Source organism: Coffea arabica, chromosome 7e (genome assembly GCF_036785885.1).
Source record: "Coffea arabica cultivar ET-39 chromosome 7e, Coffea Arabica ET-39 HiFi, whole genome shotgun sequence".
Taxonomy (NCBI): Eukaryota; Viridiplantae; Streptophyta; class Magnoliopsida; order Gentianales; family Rubiaceae; genus Coffea; species Coffea arabica.
The window spans coordinates 2,986,641-3,007,705 of NC_092323.1; the positions used below are offsets into that span (position 1 = coordinate 2,986,641).

A 21,065-nucleotide genomic window follows, 5' to 3' on the forward strand; every position below is an offset into this window, starting at 1 on the left:
TAGAGAAGCTGGAAAGAAAGGAAGATGGATGGGGAGCCGTCGTTATGGGAGCGGTGTTGCCATTCACAGCCATGGTTACAGTGGTGTGAAGCAACGTTGGTTTGAGCACCACCTCCGAAGCAGCCACACACATTGAAGGGTTCTGGATATATTAACCGTTTTCATGTTACTACATTCTTGTATGATACTTTTCAGCTTTTCTTTTCCTTCCTTTGCGCTACTACCGTTGCTTATTCTAAGGTTCCGTTTGAAATCTGAATACTAAAACAATTAATTTGTTAAATTTTAAGCATTGAAAAGAAATATATGATGTTTGGATTTTAATGCTAAATCTATTTATACTATTCGATAAATATTTATAACTGAATGCTTAATAAGTTTAATTTTATAATTTTGCTCTTATATGTTTTTATTCAAAAAAGAAATAGAATCTATGATTTAATTAATTTAAAATTGTTAGGTATGAAAATGACAATATTTATTTTTAAATTCAAATTAATATAAAAGATGAAATATATTATATAAAAAGTATGAAAAATATGTGAAAATCATTAAAAATGAAAAAAAGAGAAACAAAAAAACCGTTAGATAGAAAATATGAGAATGTTCAATTAGATAAAAATTTTGAACATAATTAATAAACAATGGTAGATAAGGTAAGATAGTTGAAGTAATTCTATTGATTCTTATCAGAATTAAGCATTCAATTAGGATTCTTATACTGAAAAAAATACGCACAAGTTCAGCAGATGAGCTTTCATTTGTCAAACATTCAAAACATTTGAATGTCTGAAAAGATTCAGTTTCAACACTTTTTTATGTTATTAAACAGATCCTAAGTCAAAAGCTTTCTTGGTTTTCCTCTTTCGAGTTACTACATGATTATTTAACTGGTAACTTATTCAATTTCTTTTTATGAAATAATAGTAATAGAAGAACAAAAAACAAATCTTGACGGGAACCAAAATCCATGATAATATTCGATTAACATGATCTGATCCTTGTGGTTTTACCTTCCGATAAGGGGAAAAGCACAGCAGGAGGGCAATGGCGAATATCACAAAAGGGCGGGTACAAACAGCAAAGTTTATGGCATCTTACAACCAAAATGCTCCACTTGAGACGAATAAGATGATGCCACAAACGAATAACGTGTCCCAGCGAGTTGCTTAATTAACCTATTGCAATTATTTTCTAATAGGAACGCTCAACAATGATTTTCTCCTGCCCTTTTTTTTTTTCTTTTTGCAAATCTCGTGTAGATCTTGGGCGGGCTACGACGACCCATAGCATTCATGCATGTTCAAGGTTGCCCTCTCAATTGCAAGTTTACAGATACATACATGGTGTCCGGAGATGCACTCAGTGGCGGCTTTTTATGGTCTATCGTTTTCTCGATTTGCTGACTACCAAAATCACAGGGAATCGTCGTATTCTAAGTATTAGCACACCATTGGAAATATATTGCAAATTTCCTCCATCATTCTAAACAAAAGCTCTTACCTTCTCCTCATAATTTTCTTTCAAGTATTGTGTCTTTAAAGTATAGTTGTCATCTTTTCTCCCTAAATCCACTCCACTCTTATTCTTATTAAAATAAAAGATAGCTAGTAACGATTTTTTTTCCTTCTGTTTTCATGTTTTATGCATTCATAATCACTTTTTTTTTTTTTTTGTTGGGAAGTAGCTTGTATCTATCAATTGATTTTGTTTGGATTCTATTTTTTCTAGACTTTACGTAGAAAAATTACTGTAGCGATTTGATATTTGAAAGGTAAATAGGTGATTGGAAAATGTGTCAACAGAAAACGTAACAATTTTTCTTTGAAAAATTACAATCCAAACGCATCTAAAATTCTTATACTAATTTATACAGGCGAATTAAAGATCATCCATCTGCTCCTCTTGATCACTGTCGCGTCACTCTTTTTATTTTGGTTAAAAAATAGTTTGGCAGCCTTGCATATTGCTCGATGTTTTGATGTACCAAAATTATCTAGCTTTTAATCCAATGCACATTTATATAGCTCGAGCTATCAAATTACAACTTCATAAGTCACTTAAACTAATCCAACACGGAACTTTTTTTTATCATTATATTCTTTCAACATTTGGAAAAAAAAAATAAAATGTAAATATCCAAATTAGTTTAATATATACAAGAGACTTCAACCGCTACTAAATTAGAATGGAAGTTTGTAAATATTTTAGGTATTTTGTTTGAGTAGATCATATTTTGTTTACATAATTGTCCACTATATAAATGGGATCTGTCTAACGAATGCCCATTGGAGATTCATTATGATATATTTTAGGTATCATACTTTGAGAAATGTAAGATTAATTAGGTAAAGTAAATAAATACAAAGAAAAATTGGTAGAATTAAATAAAAAAAAACCAATATAAATGTAGGAAAGGGTATAAAATAGATTAGGTGAATTTTAGTGATGTTAACGAGTGACAATTTGACAACGGTTAGGAAAAACAGAGAGAATTAAAGCTACAAAAAGTTTATAAGTATGCTAAAGCTGACCGATGAAGTGCAATTTCAAAACGATTCCCACTACCATTTTATCTTCTCCCCAACACACACACCAAAACCACACAAAGCACCTGAAGTGTGGTGTGCGCGAAAATTGTGCGGTTGCAAGCCCAGTCTTTTGTTGCTACATTTCGGGGCCTTTTTTTAAAATAGTATAATTATTCCCTGTTCTTAACCATCACATTGCTCATTTATTTTAATAATAATAATACACACAAAATTATCTCAAATAATTTACTATCCAAACACACTAAATAATATTTTCAAACAATCTTCTCATTCATACACACATATTAATGATTTTTCATTAGTCCTCCCCAATATATGATTAATTTCTCGGATAAATGCTTGGAATTAATCTGAGTGCCTTGTGATTGGATCGTTTATAATATTCCCTCCCTTTTTTTATAACTGACGTTTAAGGTTTTGCACACCAATTAAGAAAAGTTTTTCATTGCTTAAATCTGTACACTACTTTCCTTTTGTACCCTCATTAATTGTCCAATTCACCCATATTTTCTCTCACTAGAGTACTAAATGGTGCTGTTTTACTAGGCCAAAAGCAATGCAATAATTACTAGGAGTAGTAATTAAGAACCCTGTATTGAAAAAGAGAGATAAAAGGGTAAAATTGTGAAAAAATAATTAATACTATATGGGGATAATAAAATTACAGATAAAAATACATTAGAGCAAATTTCTTAAACGTCAGTTATAAAAAAAGGGAGGGAGTATTATATCATTGGGGTTTTACGCTGTGATGTGGGGAAAGGCACAGGAAAGGCAGGCACAGCATTTACCAGTTGTAAGTTGTGTGCCGTATTTATCCAGTCTCGATTCTCGATTCTCAAATTATAATTAGAATTATTTGATGCCGCTGAAAAATTCAAAGCATGAAATTTAGTGCCTATAGAATTAGAATTGAATTCAAATTCTCTGCAAAAAGTCAACATTCAAACAGCAGGAATAGAATTGGGACATTCAATTCCAATTCTATGGAACCAAACGCACGCTCAAAATTTTTGAGAAAATGCTTTTGTCTTGTCTTTTTATTATTATTACTATTATTTTCCTTTTTCTTTGTCATGTCTCTCGATAAAGGTATCAAGAAATGGATTATTCACGGGATCCGCCGGCTGCGAAAGAATTTACCAAGTACTACATGCAGGCCGGGATCCGTCCGGTCACAAACTTTCTATCACAACTAACAATCTAAACGCAAAATAAATAAATAAATAATAATAGGAAAAATCGTTCAAAACATTTCTCATATTTTTTAAAATGACTTTTTTCGTCCCTCACTTTTAAAAGTGTACTTTTGCATCCCTTACAGATTCACATTAATCAAATTTGGTCCCTACCTTCCCTACTTAGGTTTCCGATTAAATTTTGGTCGGAATCTACTACGTACCTTGCACGTGATCATTTTTTAACAGCAAAATTATTAAATTAAAATTTACATAATCCGGTCCATAATTCCTCACATTTCATAAAATGAATTTTTTTTATTCTTCATATTTTATAAAATAATTTTTCATCCTTCATTAATCATGTGTACGAATAACTTTTTTTAAACTCATGTATATATCTATTTAATTTCTCCTGAATAGTACAAATAGCACGTAATATATCTCTATTTCAAACGAAATCAAATAGAGATATATTACATGATATTCGTATTATTCAGGTGAATTTAAATAAATATATACAGGGATTTAAAAATTTGTTAGTTTTTCCCTCATGTTCATTTTCTTTCATTCGAAAATTGAAAATAAAGAAGACACTTAATCCTAAACATTATCAAGTGCTTATATTGAATTAAATTTGGACAGAAAAAATAAACAAAAAAAGTATGATAAAAAGAAATAAGTGATTAGTACTTTCAAATTTTAAAACAATCACAAGGTAAGAAATTTAACTGTTGGTCTTAAAGATGGCGAGTAGAAATTTCAGATTTAAATTATAATTTGTTAGCATGACTATAAAATTCGAATTAGGACTGATTAATTATATGGCTTTATTACAAAACTCAATAAATGAATTATTACCAAAAGAGAAAGGCCATAATATTGAACAGATTCACATGGTAAAATCAAATAGATATATTTGGGTTTAAAACAAAATTGTTAGAGTTAAATTCATGTATATATCTATTGAATAACATGTGTACAACTACAATTAATCTGTTTAAATAAAATTAAGTGGAGATATATTATATGTTATTCGAACTATTCAGGTGAAATCAAATAGACATATACATGAATTTAAAAATAAAACTATTCTTACACTTGGTGAATAAAGAATTAAAAGTTCATTTTATGAAAAGTGAGAAATGAAAACATTCATTTTGTAAAATGTGAGAGACGAAATAATTTATTTTATGAAATATAAGGGACTATAAATCGAATTATGTAAATTTTAATTTGATAATTTTATCTCTAAAAAATGATCACATGCAAGACGCGTGATGAATTCTGATAAAAATTAGTCGAAAATCTAGGTAGGGATCAAACTTGACCAATATGAGTTTGTAAGAGACATAAATTTACACTTTAAAAGTAAGAGACGAAAAAAATCATTTTACAAAGTATGAGGGACGTTTTGAACGAAATCAAATGTTGTGCAACTGCAAATGTCCTTAGGCACTAAAATCAATCTTAACTAAAATTTTGGCATTTTCTAGTCTCAACCTGTGTGTTCTAGACCTAATGAGGAGGGGAACTTTTATTCCCCCTTTCTTGGGATTTGGGATAAAAACGGTTAATAGAGAAATCGTTTGGACTGATTTTGTGTATTTTGCACAAGATGTAATTCAGTTTACACATGATGTAACTTATTTTACACAACGTATAACTATAAAACAAAATTTAATGGACCTCACATATAATGTAAAAAAATGATGTATAAAATAAAATCTGAATCTTACAATTTTTTTTTTAGCCAAATCTTGCTTATTAACCTTCCAGATGGTAGTTTCCCGTTGCTGCCCCAAATGCCCTTCTTGTGGGTTAGGCCATCACATCATTGAAACGCAGCCAACATTGCTCCTTTTTACTCATTATCAAGCTTGGAAATATGAAGGAGACCCATTACGCACGAGATTTTAGACGGATCCAACCAACCAACAACTGGTAGGCCTTAGGCCTCCTTTCTATAATCCAAAGGGGAAAAATGTGTGTATGTATATATATACAGATCCAACGAAATTAGACGAACGTGAATATCTTCTGCCACATTCCTTCACTTCCGTCGGTAAGCCAGCGCTCTCAAGAACCTAACAAGAAGTACATCATACAGACCAAACCCAATCGAGAGCTCAAATATTCGTAATGCATAATTTAAAAGAAAAGAATTGTTTGCATGAACAAGAAGAGAGCCACAGGGTCTAGAAAGATATTTTAGCCTGACGAAAGGGATAATAGTACTGTTTTGGTCTTTCATGCTGTATAGCCGAAGGGATTTTTGCTATAAACTCAGCTCAATGCCTTTGCCAAATTTTGTATATATGCAAGAGATTCAGAAGATAAAATAAGAGAGTTGATGGAAGAGAAGCACCGGTAATGCTACTGCATGAAAAGTCTTAAAATTTTCTTTCCTTTTTTGCTTTTTTTTTTTTAAAAAAAAAAAACTTAATTTTATAGTAATGGAGAGGATCATCCAATCCAGCTACTGGTTTACATGTCATATTTCCTCAACCACCTTTGAGCTTTTGATTGATCATTGATCCCTTCCTTGTCTCGTGCGATTCTAGTAGGATACCTTTATGGTGGGAACCTGCCTATGGTAGGAATGGTGGCAGGGAGCGACACGTGTTGGGGGCAAAACGGTCCAAACGGAGACGTTAAAGTGATGGTGAGCGCGTGGAGAGGAAATGAAGCAGACAGCGTGCGGAATGAAGCAAACAAAGCACACAGAGTTCCGTACTATCGTCCTGGGTTGGGACAGGATGTCTTATTGCAGGTTAGAAGGAGAGGCATTTATTGTATTTGCAAATGTACCCATTACCGCAGCAAAAATGCTGCAAATGCCTTGGACAAAAAATGTGCGTAAAGAAGGTTCAGAAATTTGAAGAACGAAAGAATGATTAGCGCACAGCAGTTATGAAAAAAAACTTATGCGAAGCAGTTTTTTTTTGTTATTTGAAATAACAGAAAAGTGTTGTATTCATGATTAAAATTGAGTACGTTACTTAGTGTGGAGTTTTAATATACTTGGATAAATACTCGATCGTATGTGAATAAATTAGTTTTTTTACACAAAAAATTTATGCATATATAAATTTTTTGTGTAAAAGTTTTATAGGAAAGTAACCGAAGAATTTTGTCCGCGCCGCAGAAAAAATGGACAAGTCAAAAAACTTGGTCTGAAAGGGAAAGATACAGGTTAATAGCATTATTGTTTAAAGTTCTGAACAAAGAGATATATTTATGGTGGTTAAATGGCGGTACTTTGACATTTAGTAAAGGAAAATCATAGAAAGCAGTCCATTTACGGAAAAAAGGTGTCGGTAATAAAAATACCAGCTCTCAACGGCTTTGTTATCAGACCTCCAAAGAATCAGCAAAGTCCCAATAGTTGAGATACTAATTTTTTGCAATTTATGCGGAATTAAATTGTTTGTTGCAATGTAAACATATTAATGAAAATTAGTGATTGGAAAGCACTTAAGTCAAAAGGATTTGTGTAAAAGGGAAAGGAAATGCCGAAATGTACAGGGCTTGTATTTCACGATCGAAGGACTAGAGTGCTGTTTTTGAAAAGTACCCAGAAAAGTATGTAAGCCAAGCGGAACCGAATGTTTGTTAATTAAAATACCAAACCTTTGATTGTGTTTGAAATGTTATCCATTGGCATGGTAAAGTACCAAGTTTGCATGAAACACCTCATCTCTAAAACCGCTTTTGGACGTTTAAAAAATGTAAATGGTGGATTAAGCAAAATAAACCGGTTTTACAATAAAACACTTGCTCTTTATGGCTTTCCCGCATTATAGGAACAAAGTACCCAATTTTTGCATAAAAAAAAGTAGGTTTTGGATAAAATGAAAAAAAAAACCCGTTTGCAATAACACAGCAGCTATTGACGGCTTTTTTCCGTAATACGAACAAAGTACCCATATTTGCATAAACCGCTTTATTTAGGAAATTAAATGAAATAATTCCATTTTGTCGTAAAACACCATCTCTTTATGGCTTTGCACTAGTATAAGAACAGAGTACGCTTTGTTTGCATAACGGCTGGTTATTTATCCGGAAAAAAAAACCAGCCTGTTTTTCAATAAAACAGTAGCTGTTGATGGCTTTCGTCCGTTAATGGAACACAGTGTCCGTGTTTCGACATACCATATTGTTTTTGGGATAAAAATATAATAAATCCATTTTGTCGTAAAACACTAGCTTTTTATGGCTTATCCAGCATTATAAGAATAGAGTAGCCTTTTAATTTTTTTTTGCATAACACAATTTATTTATCGGATAAAAACAAAATTAACACCGGTGTTCAGTCGAACATTAGCTTTTTACGACTTTGCTCCATTATAAGAACAGAGAACCCCGTTTTCCATTTGAAAATGTATGTGGCGGAGAAAGTAAAATAAACCGATTTCGAATAAAACAGTAACTGTTTATAGCTTATAAGAACTGAGTACCCGTTGTAGGGGTGGAAAATTTTGTTTACGGGAACAAAATTTTAATCAGGTTTGCAATAAAACACCCTGTATTTACGGTATTCGTGCAATAAATTTTGTGAATTGTAGTAAGTATATTTAAATTTCTAAATTTGAATTATGTATTTTAATATGTATATTTGAATTATATTTTAATATATTTCAATGATGTATTTGAATAGGTATATTTCAATTATGTATATTATATATATTATATCAATGTGAATATATTTAGTTCAATCATGTATAATATTATATATATTATATGAATTGAAATAAATAATATATATTTATAGAAATACATTTATTTATATATAAATTAATAAATATATTTACTAAAATTTGTTTCATAATATATATTAATATGTATATTATACATAAATTAAATTCAATATTAATGTGTATTATATATTTTATACATTTGTAATATTATATATTTATACATACAGATTACAAATTTTTTATTTTATTTGTAGTATATTTTTATATATTTATAATATATTTGCATAAATATTAGATAATATAATATATAATATATTACACATTTATATAAATGTACATTTATACATAATATATAAATATTTATGTATATTTATAATAGACATTTATATTATGTATAATATCTAATATAATACATTTATACATTTACATTAATATACAAAATATTAATTTTACCTTTATACATAATATTAATGCATGTATACATTTATATTAATTATATTAATACATTTGTACATAATATTAATATATATTTATAATATATTAATTTATACATTTTTATAATATTGATTTATAATTTATATGTTTTTAATAATATACACTTATACATGTAAATGTACATTTATATTATGTATTATATACATTTATACATTTATATTAATATACATAATATTAATTATACATTTATACATAATATTAACACGTATATACATTTATATACTCTGTTCTTGTAATAGATAAAAGCCATAAAAAGCTGCTGTTTTATGGGAAAATGGGTACTCTGTTCTTGTAATACATAAAAGCCATAAAGAGCTGGTGTTTTATTGGATGACAGATTTTTTTATTCCGATACATTATTTTGTTTGTGGCAAAAGAGCTGTTCAAGAACTGCTATTTCACCAAAAATATTATTTTACGAAACCATTGGATAACAGTTCAAATACTTTCCCAAATTTGGTATTTTAAATAATGAATACTGTGATTTGAAATACCAAGTCTGTGAATGTGTTTCAACTGTTATTCATTGATATCGTAAAGTATCATTTTTTCATCAAATTTCATCTCTTTAAAACCCATTATTCCGAATACAACTTCTTTAACCCGATTAAATTTTAATGTACTTGTTTTCGAATACAACCCCACCTCTTTATGGCTTTATCTATTACAACAACATACTATCCATTTTCCCATAAACAAATTTATTAATTGGATGAAATAGAAATAAAACCGTTTTCCAATAATATACTGGGTATTTCAAATTTATTGGAAAATGGGTATAGTTTTATTTTATGTCATCAATAAATTTGTTTATGGAAAAAATGGGTGTTAAGGTGTTGGTATTTCGTGGGATAACGATGCTTTAGCATATCAATGGATATCAGTTAAAACACATTCACATATTGGGTATTTTAAATAATCAAAATTGGTTCCATTTTAATTACATATTTTTTACGGTGTTTTTCACAAACATCACTGCAGTATTTTGAACGTCAAATACAGGTACATTACATATCTGCTATTCTTTCCCCTAACACACCAATCAAATTGACTTTTGTGCTTTGTCTTACACATTTTTCATTTTTTTTTTGTCGAAACTCAAAAAGAATTTTAAAACTTATATAAACCGAATAAATTACCACATTAATTATTGCCACTTTCCTCATACATCGGACGCCTGATAACAAAGCGGTGAAGAGTTGGCATTTTTATTAATGAAAACTTTGCCTTCAAATTTATGACTTTGCTTCATTATATGATTAAAGTATCCTGCTTTTTGGTATTGCCCACCAATTCATGTTTTGTGACGGTGAATTCAAAATTTTTTAACATCGTATTTTCATTAATCAGTCTTTTTTTCGTACTGTCTTCAAATTTAATGAAAAATTTAGTTCCACGGTGTTTGGGAGCAAATTCTAAACTACATGTGCATAATCATAAATATTTTTGTAATTGCTTAGTATATTTATGTCATGGGTATTTGTTGTTGGTATGTTATTATTAATTTTATTACAAAACTATAGTTTCACAATTTTTAAAAATGTATTAAAGCAGTGGGGAAACACTGCACATTAAACGCAGCAATTGGAGGGGAAAAAGGCCTGCATCCGCATACGTCTTGTTTTGTTTATCTGCACGGGTGTTACCACTGCAAGATAACAGAGCGTCAACTCCTCATTTTACAAATACACCTGTTACGGGTCTGCCTACGTTACGATTGCTCAAAGGTTTCCTACCATAAAGGTAGTGTTTGGAGCCGTTGTCTCGAAACTACACCCTCCGTCCCACATTTACTGTTCAAATTTGTTTTTCGCACGGTCTAAGAAAAAGTAGTTAATTTTGTTCGAACAATCAATTTAAGTAACTTTTTTCCTAAAATACCATCACATTAATTACATTACAACTTTATGGAAACTTCAATTAATGGTAAAAAAAGAATCAACTCTCATTATATAAAGTGGGTATATAGTAACAACAACTTACATTTAATAAGGCTATTTTACGAAAATTTAAATACAACTAAATTTTTCAATTCAATTGAAAAATGTACTAGAATTTGGGACAGACGCAAGAGCAAAATTGGACTATCAAAGTACGATGGAGGGAGTAGTACGGATACCTCTCCTCTGCTTTTCCTTCTTCCAAGTTATTATCCCGCTCGCATGCGCGGTTTACATTTATTATTTGTTCAAACTTCGGTTCGTTCTTTACGCATAATTTTTTGCCCAGGGCCTTGGCAGCATTTTCCCCTTGCTAACGGGTAGATTTGCAAATGTATAAATGAGCAGTGGTTCTGAGTTGCAATTACACTGCCCCGGCCCACCAAACTGCGTTGGAAAACGCAAACGGCTGTACGAACCTCTGCTGTTAACTTGCAGCAGCGGACAACATGTTAACGTTGCATCTCCACGCGCGATTCCACGGCTAAACGTCTCCGTCTGCAATCTATCCACCTGTAACACGTGTCGGCCTCTGGAGGCCTTCCTACCATAGGCACGGTCAACCCGTTCTCACCGTAAAGGTATCCGATTCTAGTACCACTCACTCGCTCACTAGTCACTAGCATTATATTCTTTTTTTTTTTTTCATTATATTCTCAATCAGACTTTTTTAGCAGAAGACAACACGAGAAAGAAAGATGGTGGGACCAGTCCCTTCTTTGACCCGAGTGACTGTATGACGCGCCGCACCACACAATCAGAATCACAATCACAAAGGCCCCGGAAATCTTTGGGGGTAAGAAGAAAGTAACTGCTCAACTCTACCAACAAGGCAAGAACTCCCCCACTCCATGGGTTGTTAGTACTATAGTAGCCTCTCTGCATTCGTAAATTTAGCAGGCAAGTAATCATCTGAAATTAGATTCCTGTTGACGAAACCATTCATAAAATTTGGAGATTAGAAGGGGGGGGGGGGGCTTAATAATTTTTATTAGAGTTTTTTTTTTTTGAAACAAGGACTTTGCTGTCTCGTTGGTAATGGTAGATGAAATTTGCGAATTACTACTACAATTTGCTGATCTTTGGCTCTCTCTCTTTCTTCTTCTTCTTCTTCTTCGATGAGCATTGAGCAGCACCACTGAATTCTAATTTCCTAGCCTAGCAGTATAAATCTGCTATTCTTTTAGGTGGAGTGTTTTTACAACTGGTGTTGTCCCGTGATTGATGCAGAGAAAGGAGAAGCCAAAAAAAAAAAAAACTGGGAAGGAAGAATTGAAGATGGCAGCAGAGAGGGAATACTGCTGTCACAAACAAGTGGTACCGTTGGTAGCCATGGTGAGCATGGAGTGCACCAACGTCGGACTGAACACGCTGTTCAAGGCGGCCACCGTCAAAGGGATGAGCCATCATGTCTTTATCGTTTACTCTTATGCTCTTGCTGCTGCCTTGCTTCTCCTTCCTTCGACTTTCTTCTTCATCAACCGGTCTCTCATCTCCATCTCCATCTCCCCACCTTGTCCTCACTCTTATCAGTTTTTAGTTAATAATTTAATACTACTGCTTGGTACCAAGTTTCTAACATGCTTCGTAATTGATCGATGATCAATTGAATTGCTTCTAGTCGTAGCATCTACTTTTTCCGGTCTCTCTTTATTTGATTGATCTCGATGCACAGCTTTTTGTTTCTCTAATTGTTTTTTTTCAATTTGGTCAGATCAAATTCAAGACTGGATCTTCCTCCACTGAAATTCTCCATCCTCTCTAAGATTTTCCTGCTCGGACTGATTGGGTACATCTTTCTTTTTTTTCTTTTTAAATTTGAATTTCACATTTCAATTTCCTATTCACATTAAAGAGACTGATTGAAGGTTTATCTGAATGCATTTCCTAATTCGTTGCATTATCAGACTCTAAAATCTTTTGCTTGTATTTGTCGTTATGGAAGTTAGGTGCACATCGCAGATAATGGGATACACAGGCATAAATTATAGTTCTCCCACGCTTGCTTCCGCCATCAGCAACCTCGTTCCAGCTTTCACTTTCATACTTGCCATCCTTTTCAGGTCCGGTCCGGTCCCTTTCATTTTAAAAAAAAACCTTCTCCACTTTAATGTATTTTAGACTCGTAGTAGTAGTTGCATTTTTATTAGAGTGCCAACTAAAACAATAAATAAGTACATGATGGGTGTAAATTTATAACCTGTAAAATGGGAATAAAAAAACCAAGAAAACAAGAAAACGCACACCCAAAAAGTTAAGGAAAAAAAAAACAGCAACAACTGAATAATTGGCTCAGTTTGGATTAGCTATTTTTTAGGGTGTTTTAAAAAAATTTTACTGTAGCAGTGTATATGAAAAATTTTACTATAAATTTTTTTGAAGTATTTAATATATTGTATGAATAAGATGTTTTTTGAATTCTTGTATATTAATGTAGCATTGTATTTAAAAAATTTGTTTTTGAAAAAATTTGTCAATCCAAACGGAGCCTTGCGAATAGCCCAAGAGGCTGTTGGTATCACCAAGACATTTAAATCTTGGTGAAGGTGGGAGGTCAAACAATCCAAACGGAGCCTTGCGAATAGCCCAAGAGACTGTTGGTATCACCAGAACATTTAAATTTTGGTGGGAGTGAGAGGTCACCTTGTTCTTCCATCTTGTCGCTTAATTGTGGCTTCCTCCGACAGAAAAATTCCGTCGGCTTTTCCTCCTCTTAAACTAGACTAAAGTAGGTTATGCAAATGTTATCGTTACGATAAAAAAAATAAAAATAAAAAATTCATCTTTCTTTCTTTGCCATCTCCTCAATGGTTCTGCGTTTTTCGCAAGAAGGACCCAGACCCCCGTACAAATCTTTGTTGTCTTGACCTCCCCCATATGTATATTCTCATTTTCGCTATGAACTTTTCATAGCTTACAGAGTCACAGAATCACACTCTCTTGGTTCGCTTTTAGAATATCTTGAACAGACTGGAATTAGAAATACTACTACGATGTACCAGTAGTAATGTATCTTCCATTCGGTACGTTTGAGAAATTCCTGTAACTCGATATCTTAGTTCCAAATATAAGCACCCTGGAAATTCTTAGCCTGCTTTATCTGGCGTTAGGGTAAAATTTGTCAGCACTGCAGCATCTGCCAATTTCTCTAGACCATCATCCCATTGTTGATCCCGCCCCAACTGATCAGAAACTCCATGGCTGTAAATCTTTTCTTGGTGCTATCCATGGGCGTGATTCATTTTATGCTGCCGAAGTGTTCCTAGTCCGAGACATAACATTATGATAAGAGTCGTAATCTACAGAATGTTGCAATCTGACTTGAGGCTGTGTCTGTGCAGGATGGAAAAGTTAGCATTTAGAAGTTCAAGCAGTCGGGCAAAGGTCTTGGGCACCGTATTATCCATTTCAGGTGCATTTGTGGTGACCCTATACAATGGTCCAAGGATCAAACTAAGAAATACAATACCCATTCCCCAGCATCTCCATACAGCTCAATCCAACTGGAAGCTCGGTGGCTTGTTTCTCACAGCTGAATATATTTTGGTCCCCATGTGGTACATCGTTCAGGTCCGAGATTCTGATTCTTGATGACTCTCTCGTACAATTGTCTATGTACCCTGAATTGCTTCACCCAAGAACAACGAAATTATATTGTATTATTTTCTTCTTTTTGGGTTAACACCAAATTACTACTACAAGGTTTTCAAGTGCAGTATTGTATTGTCCAAATTTACACCATCTCAGGCTCAAATTATGAAGGAATACCCGGCAGAGATAACAGTAGTCTTCTTCTACAACTTGTTTGTCAGCATTTTGGCTGCATTTGCGGGCATCTTCATGGAACCGGACCTGAGCAGATGGAAAATTAGGCCTAACATGGCATTGGCCTCCATAGTCTGCTCGGTGAGTAATAAGAGAAATTTATTGCTTTGCTCTTTTTATCCTTTGTGGATGTTAGTGCATATCGTAAAATTACGAGAGACTTAACTTATAGACACAAGTACTTTCCCGGGATATGGACAGGGAATCTTTGGTTCTTTCTTGAACAACACAATTCACACTTGGGCCTTGCGGTTGAAGGGCCCCGTCTATGTTGCAATGTTCAAACCATTATCCATCGTAATTGCCGTTGCAATGGGAGTCATCATCCTCGGTGATGCTCTGTATTTAGGAAGGTATGCAAAACAACTCACTCCCTCTTTCAAACCCATGAAGAACTCCTCCTGTACGTCATGGCTCAAGTATCATGACATGCTTTCTTTTGGCTCTTGAGCAGCATTCTCGGAGCAACAGTAATAGCTCTTGGATTCTATACTGTAATGTGGGGAAAAACAAAAGAAGAGATGGAAGAATGTGATGATATTAGTTTTCTGGAGACCTCTGCAAACCACAAGCTTCCGTTGTTACAAAATTACAACGCTTAAAACAAGTAAAAGACCAGAGATTGATATCCCCCTTTAACTATACATTAACTAAAGCTAGTCATCTCTATTTGTATATAACTACCTATTGCACTTGTATAACCAGTAAGGTGGTGTGCAGACGCATCAAACATTGGCTTCCGTGTTTTACATGAACCCCTGAATAGAACTAAATGATCTACAAAACTGTACTTCCCTACATTCTGATGCAAGATGAATTAAGCTGTAATACGGAAAACCTCAATCAAACATCATGTTGTCACACGATCATCAGATGCGCGGAGTAGGGAAGCATCTTCTTGTGATACAAGTAACCAAAAGAAACAATCGATCTGCAAAAAGTTGACAGTAAGAAGCAAAGTCGTATATGTAAGTGAAGGGGAAAAGGAGAGCACAAACGGGAAGAGAATTTTTAGGGAGGCCCTACATCTGCAACCTGCTTTCATGTCTTGAGATCATCAGACATCGGCGAAGGTATACAATGCATCGCTAGAATGTCAGCTGTTGCTGCTTTTGCAGATTTAGTCTGGAGAACCACAATCTGCATACAATAAAAAGCCAATGAGGTCCATCCACATTAAATAATAATAGGTAAGCACAAAGGCCTCATGCTCCCGATAGTAGCGTGAAACTTGAAATCGAAATAATTTACACAAATTTTCAAGTTCTAACCCCTGCTGCATAAAGAAGGGACGGAAGCACAGACAGAGAGAGTATGTGTGTGTCAGAAAGAGAGAGAACCTGGTCATATTCAAGATCGAACTTCAAAAATTCTTCATCACAGGCTTCCACCATCGCAGCCAAGATTTTCAGGTTTTTGACGGGTTTTCCGTTGAAAGCCATAACCTATACCAGTCATTGTCAACTAATTAAGTTCAGAAGTTTGCTTCATTATAGTTTTGAGCCCCTAGCTATAACCAACCTGTGTGTTGACTATTTCCTCATAACCAATGTTGATATCAGCGACAAGCACCTGATACACATTTCACAAGGCACCAATCTTTGAGTCCGATCAAAAACAATTTGCAAATGTAGTTTGTATGCAAGAAAGTAAAGATAATTTTACCTGAGAAACAAGAACAACTTGTTCGTCAACTGACTGTGCCATACCATGCAGATGTTTGTCCAACAATTTAACAGGAGCTTCAAATTCGTATTCTTTACCATACTGAAAAGAAAGCAACAAAACAAATTTATCAAGGTAGATAAAGGAAAATTCTAAATTTGGATAGTTTCAGAAACAAGGGAGACAAATAACATAGCGAGGATGTCCGATATTAAATTAGCCACACACCTCTGAACGTAAATATGGGACAGAAACAGCTGTAAAGACAAATCCACCAACAATGTAATAAGAAGGTGGTTTCTCCCTTATGTGGGCTGGAATAAGCCTTTTATGAGTTGCCAGCTTTATACTGAACTCGAACATCACAGAGTTCCTGAGCACTTTGACTGCAGCACTATCTCCGGTGTATTTTTGCGAGACAAGATAACTAAAACCAATGCGCTCTCCATGCCTAAAAGGAACTGAAAAGGAAGAGAATGCACACCTAGAGTTAGGAAGGATCAACTACAAGTTGTGGAGTAGCCAACATGTACAACAAAAATAGGATTGCAATCTAGAATTTTGTGGAAAAGACGAAGAAGGCAATGGTTGATGGAACCAATTCACTTTTGAATTATTCCTCCAAGCAGGTTAGTAAAATGCCACAAAACAAGGAAATGAGTTCCAGATAAAGCGCAATGCTAATAAATATCTGGAGAGACAGAAAAGAGAATAGCATGTAAAGGACTTGACACCACATAAGAATGAATGCTCTGAGTTATTAAAAAGAAAAGAACAGGAAACCAGTCAAGCTACCCTCAGAAAAGACTAGAAGTCTCTAAACAACACTAGTAGTTCTCAAAAATGTTGTATTTAGCATGTGTAAAAGCTGTCACCTCTTGAAACCATGATTCTGCAACAATACTGAGAACTGCAGAATTCCAGCATAGTTCATCTGGATATACATACATATTAACTGCTCACATATGTGAAGCTATGCTTGACTAAAATAAACACTCAAATGCTTATCCAAACACTTCAAGAAAAGGACATGAGAAGAAAAATAACACAGCAAACTTTATGCAGTACATTATATACTACTACAAAAAAGACCGTCTCATGAGTTGGATTGGTCATTATTTGCAAAAAAAAAAAAAAATTCTTGCGTCACAAACACATTTTCCAACCACCTATTTTATTTTCCCAACTATCCTTTTATCTCATATACATCACATCACAAAAAGTGCTAAACTAATTATTCCAAAAATTTTTCGAAATAATCTTCTATCCAAACACACTCTACTATTCAAGTTTAGATGATGCAAATAAAAATGACTGGCAAATTTCCAACTCAATCTTCTGCAAACAATAGGCCACTGAAAGATCATAGCTAATGAAACTAAAGTTTTGGCATCTATTAGTCATGACAATAGGTGGTAATTAAGGCTTGCCTGTTCCATCATTTGCAATATTCACCCCATCAAAGCTGATAATGACATCAGAAGGCTTCAAAACATGAGATTCTGGAGCAGTGGGCTCAATTCTTCGTATGCGTACACCCTTTTGGTTAGATGTCATGCCCATTGCCATGCGCAGATCAGGATTTTCCATCTTCTGCCACTCAACCCCAAGCACAGGAAATCCTGGAATGTTGTCAATGTCCATAATGAGGCAAAGAGAAGCAATTACCTCACAGGCTCTGGAAAAGACAGCAATATAATATATGAAACATAGAATAACATTTTTGGACCTGCTACCTGTATATGCCCCATTCTTTTGGTAATCTTGAATGAAATGCATGATTACTGGTGTTGGTATCACGTAACCAATATTCTCGACATCCTCATATTTGAGAGACTGAAATGCAATACCCACGCATTTGCCCTTATCACTAAAGGCAGGGCCACCTGAATTACCAGAGTTTATGGCAGCATCAATCTGTAAAATCACCCTATCAGAAATTACAACAAGAAAAACCATAAAACAACATAACCAACAGAAGTTTCAGAATCCTGGAGTGAGGAGGAACGAAGAGGTTGAATCATGACCTGCAGTCCAAGAAGCTCAGTAGACCCATGAACGTAAGAAAGAATTTCCAAGCGCGAAACAACTCCACTTGTCACTGAGATTGTATCGCCCCCTATAGGGTAACCGACAACAGTCACAGCATCTTGCAATGCAGGTAAATCTCCAAATTCAACTGGTGTAACTCCTTCCCAGAATTCATCATCGCTCACAGTCAGCATAGCTACCTCATCACAATTCAAAGCACAGGTAAGTCCCAAAAGGAATTGGAAATCCAACTACATTAGTCCCTCCCCCCGAATGGGCTTTTCCTTGCCTCTTTTTTTCAATCAACAATCATGCAAGCTAAGTTAAATTTGTCGTCGAGATTACTCTTCTAAATCAAGAAACTGAATAATTGTAATTAAAAGCTGATGCTCCAATAAAGAATGCCAACCAATGATGAATCACCTTCACAGTAGCTAGTTAGTGCACATATGCAATTGCGAATTTGGTAACACAAAATTCTCCCCCCAAACACAGAATAAATAAACAAGAAATACCGATGTCGCATTCGTTGCCAATAGCAAGGACGGTAGCCAAGTATTTAGTATCAGAACCGCGTTTCTTAAGCTTGACTTGAGTGTGATGCTCCACAGAGTGAGCATTGGTGAGGACTCTCCGGCCTCCAATGATGAACCCACTGCTGCTGGAGCTGTACTGCCGCTTCCTCTGCCATGGCAGCGAGAAATTCGGCTCAGTGTGCACGCAGAAGACCTTCACCACAGCGTCCATCGACGGCACGGCCTTAGCCGCCGAGTGGACCACCTCCGCCGCATGCCTGGGGTCGCCGGTGGGAGCAGCCGCGAAAGCCAGAAACTCCCCTTCCCCTCCGCCGCCATTGATGTGAGCATGATCAGGCAACCTCGAGCCCCGTCTCTCCGGTGATGCTCCACCATCGTTCTTGGGGTCCTCAACTTGTTTCTTGGGACGGCCGCGGCCCCGGCGTAGGGTAGGAGGTTCTTGGCTGGTTGCTTCGGAAGTAGGGTTTGGAGGTATTCCGCCGTCGTACACGGCGGCGGTGGAAGTAGTGGTGTTGGCGTTCTGAGCAATGGAATTTTTGGGTTTTCGGCCTCTTTTCCTCTTTAAGCCTGCCATTGCAACGGAAAACTACTAGCACAAGTGCAGTATAACCCAAGTCGATTTAAACCGAAAAGCTTAATAGTACCAATCCTAATTTAGTAGTAGCAGTACTGTAATAAGAAGGTTGATGACTGATGGTGAAGAAGGGCCTTTGTTTTGGCGACGAGAAGCAGAAAAAGCTGAAAGAGGCGAAAGTACGTAATAGGATTTGGGCCCGCTAAGCCGTAGGTTAATTGGGCTCACAAATGAGTTCCTTCACTTTACCCAGACCTTAGGCCTGATGTTATGATTTGACGTGTGACTCCACCGCGTCGACCGTGGACTGGACCTTTTGACGTTTTCTGTATGGGCCTAAATTCGTTATTTATTTATATATGTCCTTCTTGTCACTATCTGGCCTCGATCTTCAGGGAATGGGGAGTGGTTGGGGGTAGGGGCGGGGAAGAGGAAGAGGGCTAATTTCTTGGATTATTGCTGAGAAAATAAAAAATCGAAACAATGTTATTCTAAGATGCGTATGATATGAAACCATACCTGTCGAGATTAGTCAGTCCGACAGGAAAGAGAACAAAAAAAATTTTTTAAGTGTTGGGCTGCTGACTGACGAAGCACAGCAACAAAGAAATATATATTTTTTCAAATGCAGTAAGTGTGACAGCAAAATTTTTTTAAAAATATGATGGCCATTGTGCGCATCTTTGATTCCTTGTTTGCCGCTTGATTCCTTTGAGCGCATCTTTTAAATATGAATCATATGATGGCCTTTGTGGGCAGCTTCGAGGAAATTCACTTTTCCATTTCCGAAATTTCCAAGTTCTGCAGATATTATGGTATATTTTATCTTTTAATATATATATATATATATATATATATATATATATATATTAACTCGGAACATGTTCCAACTCAAACCCTTAGAACCCGAGTCGGCACACCAAACTAAAAGAGTGCTCCACGTTCCCACTAGCGACCTTGGACAGCCACGGGTTCAAGTCCAAGATAATTCAATATATTATTGTTATCATGATTTTTGACAAGATTCCGCAGATATTGTGGCCATTGGTGCTTATCATCTGGTGGTCCATTTAATGCATCTTTCATATATTATTTGTTTGTGTCTACATCCTCGACAAGTTTGAATACTTAGTGTTGCCCAAAATTGTTCCTTTACCGATTGAGATAATCTCAAAAACCTCCCTTGAGATTTTTTAAAAAAATCACTTGACACGTTTAAAGTTTTAAAATATCACTTATCTCCCCTAATAATTATAAAAAGATTACATTAACTCTAACTTGACACTTAATTCACATATCAAATAAATTGAGTTCAAAATTTTTTTTTTAAAAAAGAAATGAAAGTTACTTTATTCTCTTTTCTCTTTCTCCATCATTCTCTCTTACTCATTGTTTGGATAACTATGCAATATTTTATTTGTAAATTATAATAAATTAAATTTTATTTATCTTTTATTTTTTATGGTTGTGATAAAGTGTGGGAATAATTTTGTCCAACAACTATACGACCCTATTTCACATATTTAGAACAATTATCGACTAAATGGTCACAAATTTACTGATTAAGTT

At 34.6% G+C, this 21,065-nt stretch overlaps 2 protein-coding genes across 8 annotated transcripts; one reads left to right on the top strand and one right to left on the bottom strand.

Moving 5' to 3' along the window:
- Positions 1–11,587: 11,587 nt before the first annotated feature.
- On the top strand, positions 11,588–15,475 carry LOC113723020 (WAT1-related protein At3g28050-like). Of its 6 annotated transcripts, none has more exons than XM_072059024.1 (8): positions 11,588–11,697; positions 12,096–12,349; positions 12,580–12,654; positions 12,815–12,928; positions 14,207–14,435; positions 14,568–14,771; positions 14,892–15,043; positions 15,145–15,475. In XM_072059024.1, the coding sequence occupies exons 2-8, from the start codon at positions 12,144–12,146 to the stop codon at positions 15,290–15,292; spliced, it is 1,128 nt and encodes a 375-aa protein (XP_071915125.1). In that variant the 5' UTR covers positions 11,588–11,697; positions 12,096–12,143; the 3' UTR covers positions 15,293–15,475. The 6 variants fall into 6 exon arrangements, with proteins under 6 accessions (XP_071915125.1, XP_071915124.1, XP_071915126.1 ...); XM_072059023.1 differs by having other exon boundaries at positions 11,611–11,765; XM_072059025.1 differs by having other exon boundaries at positions 11,611–11,765; positions 14,613–14,771.
- On the bottom strand, positions 15,210–19,666 carry LOC113723018 (protease Do-like 9). Of its 2 annotated transcripts, none has more exons than XM_072059020.1 (10): positions 18,902–19,666; positions 18,383–18,582; positions 18,092–18,272; positions 17,786–17,977; positions 16,584–16,816; positions 16,356–16,457; positions 16,212–16,262; positions 16,031–16,135; positions 15,726–15,830; positions 15,210–15,621 (listed from the first exon to the last, which is right to left on the bottom strand). In XM_072059020.1, the coding sequence occupies exons 1-9, from the start codon at positions 19,494–19,496 to the stop codon at positions 15,732–15,734; spliced, it is 1,758 nt and encodes a 585-aa protein (XP_071915121.1). In that variant the 5' UTR covers positions 19,497–19,666; the 3' UTR covers positions 15,210–15,621; positions 15,726–15,731. The 2 variants fall into 2 exon arrangements, with proteins under 2 accessions (XP_071915121.1, XP_027102086.2); XM_027246285.2 differs by having other exon boundaries at positions 15,717–15,830.
- Positions 19,667–21,065: the final 1,399 nt, after the last annotated feature.